Below are 21,249 nucleotides of genomic sequence, written 5' to 3' on the forward strand. Positions count from 1 at the left end.
TAAGGGGGGGGGGGGGGGGGACATACAAGGCTTTAAAATCCAACATATCAAACACCCCACCACCCCCTCCAAGATCACTCAGCTAGCAAAATGGACGTCTTTAGATACAGAGAGAAATGACAAGCGGGTGACAATTACAACATGTCTATTGCCGGTTGAACGTGCAGTGAGAGCGGGAAGAGCAGTACAGTAGTCACCGTGCTGCATAAGCATGAATCGCCCATGTACAGATAAAAGCATATTAAAAAAAAAAAAAAAAAAACTCTAGCGCTGGCTGGCGGTCACATCGGCTGTAATCCCCAGCGTTGTGACCAGGGTCTCTAGAGGAACATAGTCGCCTGGAGAGTCTTGGACAAAGTGGAGGAGCACTTTCTCTCCACCTAGAAGAACAATAAGAGGATAGTGAGTTCAAATCAAGGCAGTACATGTATTAAAAAAAAAACCTTTCATGCAAATCTGGCACTTAAAGGGTTAATCCAGCAGCCCATCAATGTGTCATAGTATAAATTGGCAGCGGGTCAGCAAGGCAAAGTGGAGTCAATGAAGCTCTTTGTCGCCACCTTGTGGCTGCTTTTGGGTATTGTCCCGTTTAGCTTGCCAGCTTATTTGCACTATTTCATCCATTTCTCCTATTCAGTGCTGAAGTAAACTGAAGTGCTTCCAATCCCAGGGACCATGTGCATCAGTCCTGTCCCTGTGTCAGAGGAGCTTACACTCTAATCATTATGCTGCAGGCATTAAAGCACACTACTGGGCAGTATGGACAGAAAATCGAGGAACCCTCCAATGAACAGGCCAAGGAAAGCAAATCTCACTGTGGCAAAACATTCCAACTCCATTGTACATACAACCCTAGTGGAAGCTGAAGCCAGGACCCCAGCACTGCAAGACAAACAACTCTGCCTTTACCTTGTTAAAGCTGAAGTTTAATCAGCTGATATTTTACCTTCCCCAGATTCTCCCTCCCCCATTGTTTACCAACACTCTGATTAAATGTTTCAATAAAGCCTTTGTTTTTTTACATACCTTATTTAGGACACAGTGATGTCATCACTGAGTCTCTATGCTTCCCTATGCAACACAGGCAGATGACTGGTGGGAGGGTCTGACAGTGCAGTTCATTGCTTCCTGAAAACATAATGGCACCCTGCCTCAGTACGCCTCTCATGAGCCCTCAGCCCTGATGCAAGCAGTGGGCAGGCTCTAGGGAGGAGATATGGAAATATCAAAATGCCTTGAGTAGATATCAGTGGGCTTTCCTAGTCAGGCTGTGTTTGCTTGCAGACCACCCTGGGTGATGCCCACATGTGATGCTGCGCCTCTGTGATTGAAATAACTGAAAATGAATGAAAGGGACGGTGCCAAGGACAGTCTAGAAATACCTTATAAAAAGGACACAAGTAAGCTAAAGGCATTCTCCCGTGAAGTGAAATACTAGTGAGAAGACTCAGATGGAAGCTGTCACACTCTGGCTCCTAGGTTGTGTGTCAGTGAATCTGAGTAGATTCAGTTTTACAGCCCTACAATTGTATGTGAACTGGGAGTTGTTGTAAATTATGATTGAAGTAGATACATTAGGGGTATATTTAGGGTGTATTCTCATGTATTGCATTCTTTTAGCTGATGTTATTTAACACACCTATGCTAACTAGGTTTGTATTGTGTTAGTTTATTGACCAGGTGACCGTCCTGTTTTGTTGATTGTACACAATGGAACATCAAAGGGGTAATTAGACCAGCCAATCAGAATCCATTTAGTGTTAGTGAATGGTACTAAACTGTATATGAATAGAGAGCCTAAGGTGGCTGGGAGGGGAGTTCAGAGTCATGGAGAGGCACAGAGGTGCATATATAGATTGGAGATATATGCTGGGTAGTTGGAGTGGGTCCTCATGGAACCTTTATCTGAGGTCTAGATATTTGACTCTGTATTACTCTGCTGGACTGTTCCTGTTCATCTGCCTCATCGATACAATTAAACGCTACTCTCTGTAAAAGAATTGAGGTTGCCTGGATTTTCACAACGCAGATAAATATCAATACATGTATTTGGGTAGATATATATTTATACCTCCCACCATATATTTGTACACTACAGGAGTCAGGGAATTGCAGCTTCCATCTGCAGCTTCCCACACTGATAGGTTGCTTTGCAATAGATCCGTGTACATGTGGCCATCAGACAACATCTTCCTGGTACTTACCTTTGCTGACGATGAGCATCCCACCACTCTGTAGGAGATCTCCACTGAAATTGCCCTGAACCCCAACAGCGTTGGCCTGAAAAAAAAACCAATTATATGAATTATCTTGAGATGAGTGAACTGGCCAGAGTTCTATTCACTTCAACATTCACCGGCCAGAAATCCGGATTCAGCAATCTAAGAGAACCAATCCCAGCCCGTGTCCTAGAAACCAATGACGCTATACAACCCGCAAAGCCTTCCTCAATGGTTGCAAGGACCGCTGGAGTGCACAGCCTCATTGGGTGCTAGAATGCCGGCGGGTACATCGTAACAACCAATGATATGGGGCTGCCAGCAACTTAGCAACCAATGACGCAGTGTGGCCCAGCCACCAATGACGCCGTGCGAGCTCAGCCACCAGACAACCAATGACGCCGTGCGAGCTCAGCCACCAGACAACCAATGACGCCGTGCGAGCTCAGCCGTCCAATGACGCCGCGCAGCTCAGCCACCAGACAACCAATGGTGTTGCATGGATTGCAGTTTCACTGGTTGCTAGGACACACAAAAGGTTTGGTGGGCAGGTGAACTACCCAAGTGCATCTAGTTTTGTCTAACTGAACGCAGTCATACAGAATGACCAGTACTGGATGCTGGCCTCTTACTTTGTCATGCACGATTGTGCTGCAGCAAGGGTTAAAATGTTCTGTGCTGGTAGCATGCTGGAGATCCAGACCAGCCCTCACAGAGCACAGCGACCGCTCTCCAGACTGAGAGCCTACGCACTGAGCCTAATGGGGACCTGGCTGTCAGCATGTCTGGAAAATATTTTATATTGAGCATTTGGGATAATACACAATCACACGTGTCCATTTCCTGCGGAAAAACATCCAACTTACTCCAGGAAAAAAAAAAAAAAAAAAAAAAAACGACATTTCAGGCAAAAATCCCTTCGGATAGTTCAGATTGAAGTGATTTATTGCTGCGCTCATTTCTTTATTTTAATACAAAATTGAAAAACAGTGAAGGGTCTCTATATAAACAATTTGCAGGTCCCTTTGCCCTGCAAATATCTGTGAACATTTGTTTTGGGCGAATAATGACAAACAGAAACGTTCTGAAAGGAGAACTATGGGGTCAGGGCTTTTCCCCATAGTTCTCCTTAGGGTAACGGGAGGACACAAACTAGCGTCCTCCCGTCACCCTAGGCTCAGTATACCGCGAGCTACAGATCGCGGTATACCGAGACGCCGCAGCTGAAACGGATCCCGACAATTATGTCTGGATCCGCCCAGCTGCGTGAGTGACGGCTGGCTCTGCCGATCTAGAGGCAGAAGGGAAATCCAGCCCCTCCCCTGTCAAGGCTCTCTGCCGTGACAGGATTGAGAAGTGAGTGAACGCCAGTATGTGTTCGCTCACCTCCCGATCTACTGAGCCGACCTGTGACAGTCTCATTGTCACAGGTCGGCTAGAACTATGAGGTGAGTGAAAAGCACTCACCTCATAGTTCTCCTTTAACATATTCTTCCCGGTTCCAATGTCGTGTTGCAGTAATACACTATGGCCACTAGAAGGAGCTGAGGAGCACAGGACATAAAATAGATACTTTGTAACATTTTCTCCTTTCTCACCTTTGTAACAATATCTCGGACCTTCTTCCCCAGAGCAGCGGGGACGATAGAAAGCGCATTATATCTGCAAGAAAGATGAATTTCCAGATCAGCTTCCATCAGTAAAACGTTAAGAACTCCGGGCAAAAATTGTTATTAACCCTTGCAGTGGGCCAGGGGTTCTAAAGCCTCCGGGGGTTTTTTGCCTATATCTACTGCTTTCAAGCAATCGATATAGGCAAAAAATATTTATTTTTTTTTAAACGCTTTAACAACGGTTTAGACTTACCTTGTTTTCGCTGCGCGTTCCCGTCCGAGAAAACAAAACTGCTCCGGCGGCCGCAAAGCATCTTGGGGCAGGTGCATGCGCAGTTCGGAGTCTCGGCCGGGAAACGAGCAGAGACGCAAGGTAAGTCTATGGACGCGTGCACCCGCATGCAGGCACCGCTGGATCAGAAGTGCCTGCAAGCAGAGAGGAGTCAGCGCTGGATCGGAGAGCCGCCGCACCGTGCAGGGACAGAGGAAAACATCAGGAAAGAAGGGGAAGATCGGATTAAGAGACATTATTTATGGTAAGTGCTGACATTAACATTGGGGGGAGAGAGAAAAAATATTATCCTTTACATGCTCATTTTGGTTTGGGGTGGAAAAAAAAAAAAAAAAGTCATATTCACTCGATCCTCCGAGAGTGAATATTTTGTCGCAGCATTCTCCCCAGCCTGTCCCCTCCTACACTGCAGCGATGGTATGTCCCTCGGCATCCTCACATCCTACACACTGTGTATAGAACATGACTCAGGGGCTTTAGACCTCTGCAGCAGAGGGGGAGAGAGCCTTCAAGGACCGGTCTAAGATCAAGCTGTCTTGGAGGATCGAGTGAGTATAACTTTATTTTCCTCCCTAGACCAAAATGAGCAGTTAACACTTGCATTGCTGGGGTAGTCCCACTGCAAGGGGTTAATAAACATTTGGCCAGGATGTTATTTTTCCTGTGCAGTAACAGTGCAAGTAAGTGCAGGGGGGAGATGTTGGCAGTCACATTGAAGCATTATTTAGCATTCTTCTTATAGGGCCAATTCAGACTTCTGTGTAGGAGTGATGCACGTCATCAGGGCCGGATTTACTCTCTGCTACCCCAAGGCCAGATTTCTCAATGCCCCCCCCTACCCACCAACAAACCCCTCCCCCAACATGGAGAAACCCGGGCCTTGGTTGGCCTTGTTAGAAATCTGGCACTGCATGTTATTGCTCTGTGTAAGACACCTAGCATGTGTCACTGCCATTCATTTACCATGCACACCATAACGCACTAAAGCAAAACACCTGCATTGTAGCACGCTGCTGTGCATGGCAAATCACAGCTGCAGTACAAAGGGTCATGTCCTATTTTCAACACTTTAGGGTGTATTGGCACCCCATCATTTTAATGAGGATCAACACAGACGAGTGCCAAACGAAACAAATCTCAGAGTCCATAAAAAAATGTATTGTTTAGAAATTGATTGAATAGATGAATCAAAAATGAGACTGTAGCCAGAGAGATCCCTGCATTATATACAGACAACTCTTCAGGTGTATCTTATACTGTTTAAAGTGACACTAAACTCAGGAGATAAACCTTAATACATTTGAGAACCTCAACTATGAACACCAATGTATCTTATTTGTGTATCACTCGGCTGTAGATCCTCCAATCATCTCTAAATTGGTGCTGACACTGTCCTTCCTTCTGGAGGGGTGCTACGTCTGCTCCCCATGGTCCCTGTGTGTGTTGTGAAGTAGTCACCGCTCCAAGATCACTCCCGGGATGGACTACAATCTCATGTTTAGTTTCCTCATTTGTATTGAGATTGTAGTCCATCCTGGGAGTGAGCTTGGAGCGGTGACTACTTTACAACACACACAGGGGCCATGGGGAGCAGACGTAGCACCCCTCCAGAAGGAAGGACAGTGTCAGCACCAATTTAGAGATGATTGGAGGATCTACAGCCGAGTGATACACAAATTGGATACATTTTTGTTAATAATTAAAAGGGACTTGAATGTGTTTTTAAGATTGAACTCCCAAGTTTAGTGTCAATTTAACTGAAGTGCAGACATCAGGAGAGTTGTCTTCCTACAATACAAGGATCTCTCTGGCTATTACTACTTTGATTCCTCAAGTTTTCATCTCATTTTCTCAAGCCCCGAGAAAGGAGGAATCTGCATTTCTTGGTGTGATCTAGTGTAAAGATACATAGCTCTGCAGCTATCTGTGGATTCTCACCTTTTAAACCCCAGCTCCTTGTAGCTCTGCTTCGATTCATCTAGATATAACTCTGGAAAACACAAAGAAAATGTTTCCAGTGGATTACACAAACATTACACAACATGTGTTCGATGTTACACAAGTTCAGTTATAAAACATCATTGATTGTAAACCGTCTCTGTGCAGGACGTCCTCCACAAAGCCGCGGATTGTTCATTAACATTCATTGGTTTATATAGAAGTCCAAAGAGCGGAGCTGTACAATAAGCCCGGAGCCACCAGGGCCACCGTAGACCAAAAGGAAATATGATCCCTGAGGCCGAGATTTGTTTATTCCACGTAACCGTCCTCTGGAGATCATTATATATATACTGGGCTGTGTTGTTGGTGAATGGATATGATCCATCAGTAGTATAACAGAGTCTGGGGTAATGGCACGTATGATGTCATAGAAACATAGAAGAGGGACAACAAAAAAAGGCCAAGTGGCCCATCAAGTCCGCTCCTTTTTAAAAATAATAAAAGTATTACAGTAAACTCGAGTCACACTAATCCAGCACGTTATTCATCCGAGTTGCCCCACTCAATATGGCCGCTATATTGAGTGGGGCAACTCGGATTAATAATGTGCTGGATTAGTGTGACCCGAGTTCTTTTTAATACTTTATTGCGGTGTAGTATGTGTATAGGGAAATTCCGCAGGTGGTGCACGCACAGTACAGACTTCTCGGCCAAATCTCTTACTTCTAAGGTGGCCATACACTTTACAACCATCGCAAGACGATGGTTGTAAAGTAATTTTTTTTTAAAACGTACGATCTGCCCATCTTGGACAGGCAGATCGTACTTGCGATCATCGCAAGCCTGCCCCCCTGAGGAGCGGGCTTCCTATGACCGCAATGCCGTATGCGTGTTTGTCTCCTGAGCATGCTAAAAACCAGCCGAAAATCGTACGATTTTCGCCTGGTTTTCTAGCGTGCTCCTTAGACAAAAGACGTGCGTCCGTACATTAGAAACGGTCGCACGTCTTCATTCACACTGCACGATTCTCGTATGATCGCTGGATTTCCTGTGATTCTTTGTACGAGAATAGTGTAGTGTATGGGCACCTTAACTAAACCAGAAGTCAGATGGTTGGAGATCGAGGAGTTGGAGGCTTCGATAAACCAGGACACTCTTGCCAGCGTCCCGCCTAGCACCTGGCAACCAGTGATGTCACTTCCAGGTATGTATTACCTCTCACAGAGATCACAGCACTTCCCCTGACAATGTCTTCTACTGCCTTTATCTCCAAAAAGGAAAGAGCCATCTATGTTCAGACATCATCCGGGGTCACAATCTACTTCCTGGACTGAGATGCTGGCTCAGAGATGACAATCATGTAAATCTTGGTGCCTATTCTTTGCTGTGTTCACAAACAAGCAGCTCCTGCTGCAGACTCTCACCTTGTGACTTAGTACAATGTACAATCTGATCACTGGGGGAGGGGAGACTGGGGAAATGTTTCTTCCTGCATGCAGCAGACTGACGACATCATCTCAGCCTAGGCCAAGTCACTGGACTGCAGCCTAGGATGGATTTTCTGTGATAAAAAGTGGAGCTTTCCTAATAAATGATACTGTTGCTGTATATTGTGACATGTCAGGAACGGTTTGTGAAGTTACTGAAAAGGTCCATATTAAAAGAGACTGTCACTTTACCAATTTAGGCACTCCATCATTGCTCCATTGTCCACAGAGCCCTAACCCTGTGTAAGCTCCTTGTCAGATGGTGTTGGAGCTTACATGGGATTAATGTTGTCATCCCCTCCCACCATGACCATGTTTGAGTCAGACAATTGGCTGTCCAGACAGGAGCACTGCATGAGGGTGACCTGAATGGGAAAATTGAGAGTCCCTTTAAGTGCAACATGTGATCAGTTCCGGATTTTATACACACACTACGACTCACCTCCTGTGAAATAATTGCCCTCTTGGAACTCTTGCAGACCCAAAGTTTCCGGGCCGATACCAATGAGCCGGATCTGATTGGCATCCAATGATTCCTTGAGCTGCGAGACGTCTTTCGCAATCCAGCGGCAAATCTGGCAGCCAAACCTTCGCAGGAAGAAGAGGACGCTCGTGTTGTCTTTCCACAAAGTATTTAATTCACATTGACTAGTCGCTGACGGCCACAATTCGCACGTTCAGACCCAGATTTTCGGCTGACAGTCCGGTCTTTAAACACTTTAACAGCTGCTATTGAACATTTAACGAATTCTGCTGTTTTGCTGATACTCGCTCCATGGCTCCGGCGCCAACAATCATCCGACATTCAAAGGTTGTTAAATCGTGTTGTTTCCCCGTATCTTCAGAAACAAATCACTTCTACTGTCGTGGTAAACAACCCGCTTCCCTATTTATAATGGTCTGGCCCTCTAGCAACTTCAGTGCAAAATTATAGCTAATTTGACTACAAATGTCAGGTGGTCATAATAATCTGGCCACTCAGTGTACATCACCAGCATAACTAATAACATTGAAGATGAACTGCAAGCAAACAGCTAAATGCAACAAAAAATGGCCAAACAGAGCGAGCAGTTAATAAGCCGCCGGCCGCTGTCGGTATACAATGTAGACAGCGGGAGATTCCTCAATGAACGCTTGTTAGCATTACTAGGGGAATCCGTTCGATTTTCTTTGTTCAGCCCGATGGTTGAACAAAGAAAATAGAAACCTGTATACCCAATTTAACTCTATAAAGTCTGGACAGCAGCTCCCCACCCCATTCTCTTTTTTATCCTCATGACTACAGGACCGTTATCACTACAGCCTCTTATCACTTTAATGTGTGCATTCAGGTTCATGCTCTCCTGGATGAGATCCCCACTACTGCCGAGCAGGAGCCCCCTTTATCTGTGGATCTCTTCAGCCCATGTGATTCGTGTTTGGATGTAATCAGGGGTCTGCAGCTGTTTTCTGGCTGTGTCTTATGGCTCCATTCTTTGTATTGTTCCAAGGCCTTTGCCACCTTTAATGCCCATCTACGGGCAATCAAAAAAAAAAATACCCTTGTGGTGGGACACACACACACACTGCAAGGGTTAAGTGCTCAATGATGTCTAGGGGACACTATTAAAGCTATTTTACTTACGTAACCCTTGGTTCCTCTCTGCTACTTAACCGGTCCCTTAAGCTTGTTCTACCCCTGGCACCAGTGGTCTAAGGACTGCTCATGTGACCACGAGTTATGCAGGTCCATTGACTTACATTAGACGTGAGGACATCAAGGAACTTACCACAGTCGGAGAAGAGGGGGAGATAAAGCGAGGACTGACCCACCACGGGATAAGGCAAGTCATCTGTTTAATTAAATCCCCTACGCAAATCAAGTTTTGTTTGGTACGGATATTTCCTTCTTTTGGAATTTCAGGATTTGGATCCGAAATTCAATTTGGTTCGGGTTTCAGATTCGTCCGAAATCTAAAATTTTTGTTAGTTTCACGAGTTTACACATATTCGGGTCTGGGAGGCTTAGCTTTAGTAATATATGTATATGGCTCCCAGACCCGAATGGCATTCGGGAGCTACCGAATGCAATTTGTATCCCGAATGTCATGCGGGTCAAGGAGCCTCAGCTTTAGTATTATATGTATATACTGTATATGGCTCCCATGTTGCCATAACAAAAGTTTGTTTTCAGACCCATTCGGATGCATTACACCAAAACACGTCTGATTGGCCAGAAAAAAAAAAAAGTTGCATGTCCATTTCAGTTTAATTTTTGAACGAAATTCGGACGGGAGTCAGAAATTCGGAAATGGAAATTTGGATGCAGATTAGTGATGGGCTCTGGCGTGTTCGCAGCTCCACGTGCCGAGCTCGCCAGGAACCTGACAGCGCCAATGACAGCCACTGAGACATTTCCCGATCTCTGCAGCTGCAGGATGGGAAAACGTCTCAGTACCTGTGATTGGCGCTGTGGCACTGTCAAGCTTCCTGGCGGGCTCGGCACATGGAGCTGCGAACACGCCCGCGCAAAAGTCCGAATTTAGGAAAATTTGTGCCAATTTTGATTTGGTTTGAAACGAAAATCGCACATGTCTACACTTAACCCTTGCAGTGCAGGAGTAGCCCCACTACAGTTTTTTTCTTTGCCGGCAGTCGGGCATTAAGGCTGAACTCTGCGCACATAAACCTTCATCAGCATATATGGTCTTACGTAAGTGGTGTGTTCATTCAAACCTGTTATTATTTGGACCCGTTTCCCTTTAACTGTGAAACAACCATAGACGGGTCAGCATAGGAAGCAATGAATGGCACGCAGCATTCGCATACAGCGTCACGGCTGCTGAGGATGATGCAACTGAACAGCTGCATTACCGCAGCCCATCACTACAGACCTCAGAGAGTCTCATCGATGATAAACCGCAGCAGCATCAGATAAAACAACTCAGCAGATCTATTAACATTCAGATTGGTGTGGAGACCCCCATGAGGGGTGTGACTAGAGGGTCTTCTCCCCCATGCAAAGCTGAACACCTCTTCCATTAAAAGTATACGCATGCTGCAGGAAACTTCTAGGGATGATCTGGCTAAAGATAAGTAACACAGCATGAATGTCATTTAATCTGATAGCAATATATTTCCTATCACATCAATGCATGGCTTACGCATACATTGCACATTAGCAAAGCATTAAAAGGAATGTACACAGAAAAGTGAGGTTTTAATAGAGGTGGAGTCTGGTGGTCAGGGTCCCTGGATTCATAAAAAAGTCATGCTACACCATTGAGATCCCCCTGCCATCAATTACTGACTCTTGGGAGTTTTGAGTGTCCCTGCCCCCCCCCTTTGTGTGTCCCAGCTCCTCCTCTTACAGTCTCCTATAGTATAAATTAATAATGCATTCACCAGGGAGAGTGGGCGAATCTTATAATGAGCACAGCATGTGCAGAGACCCTCCCAAGAGTCCCTAAGAGGTGCAATAAACTGCCAGGTGGTTTTTGTCTCTGGCATCTACCAAAAGTTGCAGGTGAAGGGACCCTTTAAGACCTAGATTGCAAGAAAGACACCTCACCTCTCCGGTCACTACGTTTTTCACCAGGATGGCACCAAGCTTGGCCAGATCCACGTTGCCCATCTTGCCCTTTGCTTGCTGACAATGTCTGCAGACAGCTTACTCACTTCCTAATATCAGTACTATCACTCCATGACGGAGCAGGGGCCAGCCAATCACAGAGCTAGGATAGCCCTGGGTGTGGAGAGAGGGGAGGGCCCAGCTTCCCTTATATGGTCATACAGGCGGGTCTCAGTTGCATAAGCTGACACCTTTCATAACAGTGCAATGAACTGGGGCTGAAGTCACAATTGTATCATTCAGCTGGAATGTATCACTTTGGAATGTTGCAGATTCTGTAAAGTGTTAACTTCCTTTTTATCTTCCCCTTTGACCTCCATTTGTTTGTTTTTAATACATTAATACAATTCCATGATTGCTTTTGTATATTAAATACATAGAGAGGATTCCATTATAATAAAGGTAAACCCGAACTGAATGGCATCTAGCACGCCCCAACTCCGTGCATCAAATAATTGGTAAGTTTATTTTTTTTATTTTTTAAAAAAAATCCTTTTTTTTCTCCTTTTTTTGCATGCCAGTGCTGCTGATCTCCTGTAACCCTTTTGCAGCCACTTCCTGTGTGCACTCTAAAGATTAAAAAAATGAAATGGTCACAGGGGTGTGGAGTGAGATAAAAGCTTTCCAAACGGGGGCTCGAGCAATAATAAACTGCTTGTCAACTCCTCCCATGCTCGCCTCCAGGACTTCTCTAGAGTCTTTCCCATCCTCTGGAACTCTTTACCCCAACCTGTCCGTCTATCTCCCACTCTGACTGCCTTTAGGCAATCTCTTAAGACTCATCTCTTCAGGGAACCCTATCCCACCTCAACCTAACCACAGAACCATCACGTTCTCAAACAATTCATCCCCACACAGCTACCTCCTCATGTATCACTGGCCCCTCCCTTGTAGATTGTAAGCCCTCAGGGGCAGGGCCCTCCTTACCATCTTGTCTTGAATTGTATTGTGATTGTAATTTCTTCCTTATATTGTAAAGCTGTTGGCACCATATAAATCCTGTATAATAATAAAGACCGGAGTCTTCCTCAGTTGTGACTCTTTGGTCACTGGGAGATACAGGATGTCACCAGCACACCAGATTCAAGTGCCTGATGAAGGGACCCATAGTGGCCCCAAAACGTTACCCTTCCCAGAGACAAGATGTACAAAAGGACTCTGCCGAAACCCGGGATCGAACCAGGGACCTTTAGATCTTCAGTCTAACGCTCTCCCAACTGAGCTATTTCGGCTCATGAAACACAGCAAATGTTTTCAAAAAGTGGAAGAGACTTCATTCAATCCTTTAATTTTTTGTTGTTTTTTCCATATTTGTTATTTTATTAAATTGGTATTATTTTATAATTTCTTTATTTTTTACACACACATGCTAAATGCACACAATTTGCTCATGCGGGGACATCTTGTCTCAGGAAAGGCAAAGTTTTGGGGTCACTTTGGGTCCCTTCACCAGGCACATAAAGTGTTAGTTGTTAGTGTCAGCACTTACCTTAAATTATGTCTCTTAATTTGATTTTCTTCTTCCTTCCTGTCCTCTTCATCTGTCCCTCCAGCGCTGCAGTGGGTCTCCGATCCAGCGCTGACTCCTCTGTCCCTGCTGGCACTTCCTGTCCCACCGTGTCTGAATGCGGGTGCACGCGTCCATAGACTTACATAGTGTCTCTTCTCATCTCCCGGACGAAAATGTGAACTGCGCATGCGCCCGGCCCAAGATGCTTTGCGGCCACCCGAGAATTTTCACATTTTCGGACGGGGGCGCGCGGAGAAGACACAGGTAAGTTTAAACCACTTTTAAAGCGTTTTTTTTTTGACAATTTTTGCATATATCTACTGCTTGCTAGCCATAGATATATGCAAAAACACTGGAGGGTTTAATAACCCTTTAACTCCGGAGTGTTGGTGACATACTGTATGTATTTGGACTTGAGTGACGCCATCCGCATTCACTTCAGCCCCCACCTACAAGGGGTATGCCGGTAAGATGTGCAGTGACATCAGGGCCGGCACTGCCAATAGGCAAACTCGGCAGACGCCTAGGTCTCAGGTCTGCGGTCAGGTCTAACTGATTCAGTTCCAGGGATTTTGCTTCAGTCCTGTCTCACTGCGACCTGTTTGTTCACACTGTATTATTGTACCAAGTCATTGCAATATAAAGATCACATGGTAATTACTACGGAGATCTGATCATCAAGGGGTTAACCTCTATGTGTGTCAGGATGGCCGAGCGGTCTAAGGCGCTGCGTACACCTTGAGAGTCACCCAACGCATGATTTATTAGAAACACACACTGTTCACAACACTTTATTTACCAATTCTGACGTTTAAGAAATGCCAGTGACATTCACTTTTGTAGAGCGTTCGTCGAGCGTAGAACGCGCTACAAAACGTTCAGGTGTGAACGAGGGCTTAGGATATGGTAGCTTTCTTCAAAGACGCGACAAGTTCTTTGTTTTCAGGTTAAAGAATTCAGAGATTCAATTTCACAGCTTTGAGGGGCCGAAATAGCTGGGAGAGCATTAGACTGAAGATCTAATGGTCCTTCCTCCAACATTGCCATAACCAGACTTAGGCCAAGCATAACATGTATAGAAGTTACGTCGGGGTGAACGAGCTGTTTTGAACATTCAGAAATGTCCAAAACTGATTGTCGAAAGTACCCATGGATTCTTGCAGTGTTCCGCGCAGATATGTGCAAAGTAGCCCTCAATGCTGTGTTGGCCATTGTTTCCAGCGCAACCCCAACAAGACAAATCAACTTGCCTTGGGATGGTTGGGCTCGATTCACACCACTGCAACTCAGGCTGAAAAAAAAGTACTGCATGCTCCACTTTTTTTTAAGCATAGCAAAATGCGATGCAGTACAACCACCCCCACCCCCCCTCTGCCGATCCCTGCACTGGCTTCCAATAGCCTAAAGAATAAAGTTAAAAATATTAACAACCGCTTACAAAGCCATCCACAGCTCTGCCCCCGGCTATATCTCAAACCTTGTCTCAAAGTATCACCCTAACCCTCCCCTCCGCTCTTCCAAAGACCTTCTGCTTTCCAGCTCCCTCATCAACTTCTCCCATGCTGGCCACCAGGACTTCTCTAGAGTCTCTCCCATCCTCTAGAACTCCTTACCTCAACCTGTCCATCTACCTCCCACTCTGACTGCCTTCAGGCGATCCCTTAAGACTCATCTCTTCAGGGAAGCCTATCCCACCTCAACCTAACCGCTCAACCATCACATTCTCAAACAAAGCATCCCCACACAGCTACCTCCTCATGTATTACTTCCCCCTCCCTATTAGATTGTAAGCTCTCAGGATCAGGGCCCTCCCCTTACCATCTTGTCTTCCTTATATTGTAAAGCGCTGAGGAAACTGTTGGCGCTATATAAACCCTGTATAATAATAAAGACCGGACTCTTCCTCAGTCAAATTCACAGCAGTTGTGACCCTTTGGTCACTTGGAGATACAGGATGTCACCAGCACACCAGAGTCGAGTGTCTTTATTTATGCGGGGACATCTTGTCACAGAAAAGGCAACGTTTTGGGGCCACTTTGGGGTCCCTTCACCAGGCACTTAACTCCGGAGTGTTGGTGACATACTGTATGTACTTGGACTCGAGCGGCGCCATCCGGATTCACTTCAGCCCCCACCTACAAGGGGTATGCCAAGTCATTGCAATAGAAAGAACAGCTGCTAATTGCTACTGGGATCTAATCGTCAGCAGGTTAACTTGTGTGTCAGGATGGCCGAGCGGTCTAAGGCGCTGCATTCAGGTTGCAGTCTCCTCTGGAGGCGTGGGTTCGTATCCCACTTCTGACAAATACCTTTTAGTACATACAAGTATCCTTTTAGTATATACACGTATATCATCACAGATAAGGAGCAATATGTAATTAATTTTTTTTGGAGGGGGCGGGGGCTGAACAGGATAAATATACAGTTTTAAATTGTTTTTTATAATATAAAAGTCAGGCTGCATTTAAAAAAATATATTTATTTTTTTGAGTGTGTATATGAAATGATGGCATTCTTTAATATATTTAAGGATATTTTTAATAAATAAATACATTTTCACGTATCAAAAAAACTTTGCCGAAACCCGGGATCTTTAGATCTTCAGTCTAACGCTCTCCCAACTGAGCTATTTCGGCACTACAGTGAGCATTAACTTTTACAAAATGGTGGAGGAGACTTAAAGGAGAACTATGAGGTGAGTGCTTTTCACTCACCTCGTAGTTCTAGCTGACCTATGACAATGAGACTGTCACAGGTCGGCTCAGTAGATCGGGAAGTGAGCGAACACATACCGGCGTTCGCTCACCTCTCGATCCTGTCACAGCTCTCTGCCGTGACAGGGGGAGGGGCTGGATTCCCCCCTCCCCGATCCTCCAGTGCTGACTGGCGGATCGGACGGGGGAGGGGGCGGGTACAACTTGCTCTGCCTCTAGATAGGCAGAGCCAGCTGTCACTCACGCAGCTGGGCGGATCCAGACATAATTGTCGGGATCCGCATCAGCTGCTGCGTCTCAGTATACCGCGAGCTACAGCTCGCGGTATACTGAGCTTAGGGTGACGGGAGGACGCTAGTTTGTGTCCTCCCGTTACCCTAAGGAGAACTATGGGGAAAAACACTGACCCCATAGTTCTCATTTAACCCCTGTTTAACCCTTTTCATACCAGCCGCTGCACAAAACGCACAGTGGCAGTGTGCGGTGCCCGACACTGTCCCGATGCAGCGATCCCACTACATTGTACCTTTTTTTTTTTTTAGAACTTTATTGAAAAGTCACAAGTGATATTTCATAAAACTGGCCATACACCTATAGATTATCTGCAGATTTTCTATGGTCAGATGGAAAAAGTGCAACAGTTTCCTCCATCTACGCTGACTTTTCAATAATGTTCTAAAAAAAAAAAGTGCAATGCAGTGGGATCGCTGCATCGGGACAGTGTCGGGCACCGCACACCAGCCATGAATGCGGAAGTAATGTGTATTACATCACTTCCGCATTCGCCTGTCAGTCATCTGGCTGCTATAGCCAGAGAGAAGAAGTTGGGGGAGCAGATCTGTGCTTCATCAGCTTCTTTGGGGGTCACCAGGTGACATTAGGGGTCTTAGAGACTCCTAATGTCACCATAAAGAGGACCTGTCAGTGTGCCTTTGCTATTATATAGGGTGATTGTTATCTCCCTATGTAATAGCAATAACAATAAATGTAAAAAAAAGTAAAAAAAAATTAAAGTCACATAAAAAAAGAGTTAAAAAAAGCAAACAAAATGTTTAAGTCCCCCACCCCCACGTTTACGCACATATAAACGTAAATACGCGTTCGATGCGCCAGCGTGCGAAAATGAAAATTGCGCTACACATGTAACATATCGCCGCTAACTTCGCAGTGAGAGCAATCATTCTAGGGCCATCAATCATTAATAACACTAAACTGATGAGCGGTAAAAGCTTTTAAATCGTCGCCTATGGCCAATTTTGGGTATTGCTGTTTTTTGAGGTTTCGCGCGTGCGCAATTTTAAGGCTTGACATGTTTGTTGTCTATTTACCCGACGTGACCCCGTCTCTTATATTTAAGCAAAAAATTAGGTAATAATAAATGTTTTATCATTTAATATAGGGGGAACTGTTTTTTTTTTATTTTTGGTAATTTTTCCTTTTTATATTTAAAAAATGTAAAAAAAACCCGTAGTGGTGATTAAATACCACCAAAATAAAGCTCTATCTGTCCCTAAAAAATGGTATAAAATGTATTTCCGTACAACGTTGCATGACGGAATAAATGTCACTCAAGGTACCACAGCGCTGAATACTGAAAAATGGCCTGGCCATGAAGGGGGTGTAACACCGCCGACTTCAAGTGGTTAAATAATGCCATAATTTCATATATACGCTCAAAAAGAAATTGTTTTTTTTTTTCTTTCAATTCCTATTTATTATTTTCCCAAAAATACAGAAATACATAAACAATCATCCTGTCCAGCCCCACCCCTCCCCCCAAAAAAAAGATATATTGTGCCTTACCTTTCCTAAGATGTTATGCATGTATATATACACAGAGTGGCCAGATTATTATGACCACCCCATCAGTACTTCGTTGGGCCGCCTCGTGACTCCACGAGATGATGAAAGGTGATGCGAGGAATCTGACACTGCACTGCTGCCCTTCTGTTGTCTTGTACCAGTCTTGCCCCTCCCCCGTTCTGCCCTAACATTGACTAGTCGCTGACTGCCACAATTCGCACGTTCAGACCCAGATTTCCAGCTGACAGTCCGGTCTTTAAACACTCTAACAACAGCTGCTCTTGAACATTTAACGAATTCTGCTGTTTTGCTGATACTCGCTCCATGGCTCCGAGCGCCAACAATCATCCCACGTTCAAAGGCTGTTACATTGCGTTGTTTCCCCGTATCTTCAGAAACAAATCACTTCTACTGTCATGGTAAACAACCTGCGTCCCTATTTATAATGGTCTGGCCCTCTAGCAACTTCAGCGCCAAATTATAGCTAATTTGCCTACAAAGGTCAGGTGGTCATAATAATCTGGCCACTCTGGCCATACAGGTGAATCTCGAATAATTAGAATATCGTGCAAAGTTAATTTATTTCACTAATGCAACTTATGCGGTGAAACTAATATATGAGATAGACTCATTACATGCTAAGCAAGATAGTTCAAGCCGTGATTTGTCATAATTGTGATGATTATGGCTTACAGCTCATGAAAACCCCAAGAACCCCAAATCCACAACCTCAAAAAAGTAGATTATTACATGCAATCAATAAAACAAGGATTGTACATAGAACAATATCGGACCTCTGAAAAGTACAAGCATGCGTATGTACTCAGTACTTGGTTTGGGCCCCTTTTGCAGCACTTACTGCAATTACTTTTGCACGATATTCTAATTATTCAAGTTTCACCTGTATATATATATATGTGTGTGTGCTATGTATGCTATGTAGCACGAGAACACTATAACAACCCTTTGAGTTTCCATCCAGTCAGGTGCACCTTCATACCTGTATGGTAAAATATGTCAGGTCAGAGTATTAATATTAGTCCATGTCGTAACTTTTTGAACATTTCACAATGTGATTTTTCGAGAAGCTTGCAATGGAGTTGTAAAGAGCTAAAAGGAAGTTGTCAGAAGTGGGATTCGAACCCACGCCTCCAGAGGAGACTGCGACCTGAACGCAGCGCCTTAGACCGCTCGGCCACCCTGACACACTTAGAACTTAACTCTTTGATGATCAGATCTCCGCAGTACTCAGCATGTGGTCTTTCTATTGCAAAGACTTAGTGCAATGATACAGTATAATCAAACAAAAATCCCTCTAACTGAATCAGTTAGACCTGACTGCAGACCTGAGACCTAGGTGGCTGCTGAGTTTGCCTATTGGTAGTGCCAGCGCCAGCCTGGATTTCACTCGACTCTTTACCAGCATACCCCTTGTAGGTGGGTGCTGAAGTGAATGCGGATGGCACTGCTCGAATTCAAGTAGATGCAGTATGTCACCAGCACACCAGATTCAAGTGCCTGATGAAGGACCCATAGTGGCCCCAAAACGTTACCTTTCCAGAGACAAGATGTACAAAAGGGTTCTGCCGAAACCCGGGATCGAACCAGGGACCTTTAGATCTTCAGTCTAACGCTCTCCCAACTGAGCTATTTCGGCTCTTAAAATGCCACATTTTGTTATACAGAGTGGAAGAGACTTCATTCAATCCTTTTATTTCCTTGGTTTTTTTTTTCCATATTTGTTATTTTCTAAAATTGGTATTATTTTATGTCTTTATTTTTTACACACACATGCTAAATGCACACAATTTGCTCAAAAATGTACTAAAACGCCCCCAAAAAATTTTCCGGCAAGCCAAGCACCTATGCAATAAGAAGATACAGCAACATGAGAAGTAAAAAATGCTAAATTGCCAGTCAAGATAAATGGAATGTATAAAATGTAGGTGAATGAATGTTTGGCCAACTTTGTCAGACTTGGTCAATGTTTTCAGAAATAAACTAATTTGCCATACAAAACTTCTTACCTGTATTTAAAAATTTGTCAGGTCGGTGTATTAATATGAGTCCATGTACTAAATTTGTTAACATTCCGCCATGTGATTTTTTCGAGAAGCTTGCAATGACATGGGAAAGATCTAAAAGGTAGTTGTCAAAAGTGGGATTCGAACCCACGCCTCCAGAGGAGACTGCGACCTGAACGCAGCGCCTTAGACCGCTCGGCCATCCTGACACACATAGAGGTTAACCCCTTGATGATAAGATCTCAGTAGTAATTAGCAGCTGTTCTTTCTATTGTAATGACTTGGTACAATAATACAGTGTAACCAAAGACAGGACTGAAGCAAAATCCCTGGAACTGAATCAGTTAGAGCCCATTCACACTGAGCGACATGGTGAATTGCGCGTTTTTCCGTGCTGAGCGGCATTGAGTTACAATGCTTGATATTGAGCAACAGCGCACATTTTATCTCGCTAAGTGGTGCGGCTTTTGGGAGGGACTTCGTCGCTGCTACATTGGGCTGTAACCAATCAACAGTGGTCTTGATGTGAAATCATTCTTTCTTTCCATTTTGCAGTGCAAAAGTGGCCCTTCTGTAGCGCGACATCGCGCGACACGGTCGTGCAATATCGCCGGTAATACACGACTTTGCGTGACACCATTGAGTCTATTGGGGCCGAATCGCGCACCATCCTCCAAAAAAAGGGTCAAGTTCGAGCGACGAGCTAGAGGCGACATTGAGCTGTGAGATGTGAACAGCTCCATTGAAATGCATTGGACAAGCTACATAGAGCGATATCGTGCGGAAATATGCACGATTTTGGAGCGGAAATCGTGCGACAAACCACTCAGTGTGAACGGGGTCTTAGACCTGAGTCCTAGGCGGTTGGCGAGTTTGCCTAGTGGCAGTGCCGTCCCTTATACCACTGCACTCCTTGACAGTCAAGATACATGGAATGTATCAAATGTATGTGAATAAATGTTTGGCCAAATGTTTGTCAGACTTGGTCAATGTTTTTAGAAATAGACTAACTTTAGAAAAGGAAACACCACCCCAGATGGGACTTGAACCCACAATCCCTGGCTTAGGAGGCCAGTGCCTTATCCATTAGGCCACTGGGGCTACTCGGCTACTGCTCACTGATGCTCTCAAACATGAGTATCTCTCTTCATCTCACAACCCAAGTGCTCCTGTTCACAGAATTCCACAAAGTTGATATCAAGTCAAATTTCCATTAATCATTGTTAGTGAATACACAGTAGAATTTATTGATTGTTTTTATACATATCTTTCCAGATTTCAGCTTTAAAACATTTTTGCAGCCCATAAGATGCTTTGATTAAACATTTCACCTGCGTGGTAATCCACAATACTTTATTGCAGTGGAAAAGGAATATTTCTCTTGAGAATTCTGTATTTTCTTTCTGAACTTACAAAATCGGAAATTGTTTCCCTGTGATTGTTTAATAGAATTTAATGTTTTTAATTGGGTTTGTGTGGTTTAGATCTCAACGAAATTATGACATAACCCTCCTAATGAGGCGGCAATGTTCTTCATCAAAAGCTTTTGCCCAAACCCAGGATCAAACTAATATTTACAGTACAGTATTGACTTTACTATTTATAAGATCCCCAAAACTATGTATTTCCCTAAAGCAGAGGACTTAAAAAATAAAAACCTGGTAGTCTAATTTTTTTCTAATATTGAGTGTTGTCCTTATAGTTCTCATCTATTACCATAAAAAAGGTCACTCCTTTGAAGACAGTCAAGTACACAGGACTGGAGGGGGCGTGGCTGGCAATTGAAGTGAATGGAACCATAGCCACTCCCCCCGACGGCAATGCGATCACCCGCACGGGATCGCAAGGCACATTGTGCCTGCGGTGCGGTCCGTGTGGGATCGCAAGGCACAATTGTCCAGTGCGGTGCGATCAAAATAGTGCTTTGCGGCCGCACTGCATATGGTGTGAACAGGCCCTTAAAGCGGTGTGAAAGAGGCCATTTATGTAAAAATTGAGAAGCCAAGCTTGAATAGAGGTGGGGGGGGGGGGGGGGG

General features: G+C 44.6%; 1 protein-coding gene and 6 non-coding genes across 7 annotated transcripts in view; 1 reads left to right on the forward strand and 6 right to left on the reverse strand.

The window, feature by feature from the left end:
• Positions 1-11,223, reverse strand: part of FAM213B (family with sequence similarity 213 member B) — a 12,141-nt gene extending 918 nt beyond the window's left edge. Inside the window, exons 1-6 of the mRNA XM_018552335.1 lie at positions 11,098-11,223; positions 7,995-8,200; positions 6,063-6,114; positions 3,818-3,881; positions 2,205-2,280; positions 266-380 (exon numbers count right to left, since the gene is read on the reverse strand). Coding sequence (XP_018407837.1) covers positions 266-380; positions 2,205-2,280; positions 3,818-3,881; positions 6,063-6,114; positions 7,995-8,200; positions 11,098-11,165 — 581 coding nt within the window. The 5' untranslated portion in view covers positions 11,166-11,223. The remainder of the gene's footprint in view (positions 1-265; positions 381-2,204; positions 2,281-3,817; positions 3,882-6,062; positions 6,115-7,994; positions 8,201-11,097) is intronic.
• Positions 11,224-12,321: 1,098 nt separating this feature from the next.
• Positions 12,322-12,394, reverse strand: TRNAF-GAA. Its single transcript has one exon. It is a non-coding gene; the product is annotated as a tRNA-Phe (tRNA).
• A 2,499-nt stretch (positions 12,395-14,893) lies between these two features.
• TRNAL-CAG lies at positions 14,894-14,976 on the forward strand. The gene has a single exon. It is a non-coding gene; the product is annotated as a tRNA-Leu (tRNA).
• A 3,335-nt stretch (positions 14,977-18,311) lies between these two features.
• Positions 18,312-18,394, reverse strand: TRNAL-CAG. The gene has a single exon. It is a non-coding gene; the product is annotated as a tRNA-Leu (tRNA).
• Positions 18,395-18,773: 379 nt separating this feature from the next.
• On the reverse strand, positions 18,774-18,846 carry TRNAF-GAA. Its single transcript has one exon. It is a non-coding gene; the product is annotated as a tRNA-Phe (tRNA).
• A 493-nt stretch (positions 18,847-19,339) lies between these two features.
• Positions 19,340-19,422, reverse strand: TRNAL-CAG. Its single transcript has one exon. It is a non-coding gene; the product is annotated as a tRNA-Leu (tRNA).
• Positions 19,423-20,241: 819 nt separating this feature from the next.
• On the reverse strand, positions 20,242-20,314 carry TRNAR-CCU. The gene has a single exon. It is a non-coding gene; the product is annotated as a tRNA-Arg (tRNA).
• Between the last annotated feature and the right edge of the window lie 935 nt (positions 20,315-21,249).

This window comes from Nanorana parkeri, unplaced genomic scaffold (genome assembly GCF_000935625.1).
Source record: "Nanorana parkeri isolate BGI_ZX_2015 unplaced genomic scaffold, ASM93562v1 scaffold5, whole genome shotgun sequence".
Taxonomy (NCBI): domain Eukaryota; kingdom Metazoa; phylum Chordata; class Amphibia; order Anura; family Dicroglossidae; genus Nanorana; species Nanorana parkeri.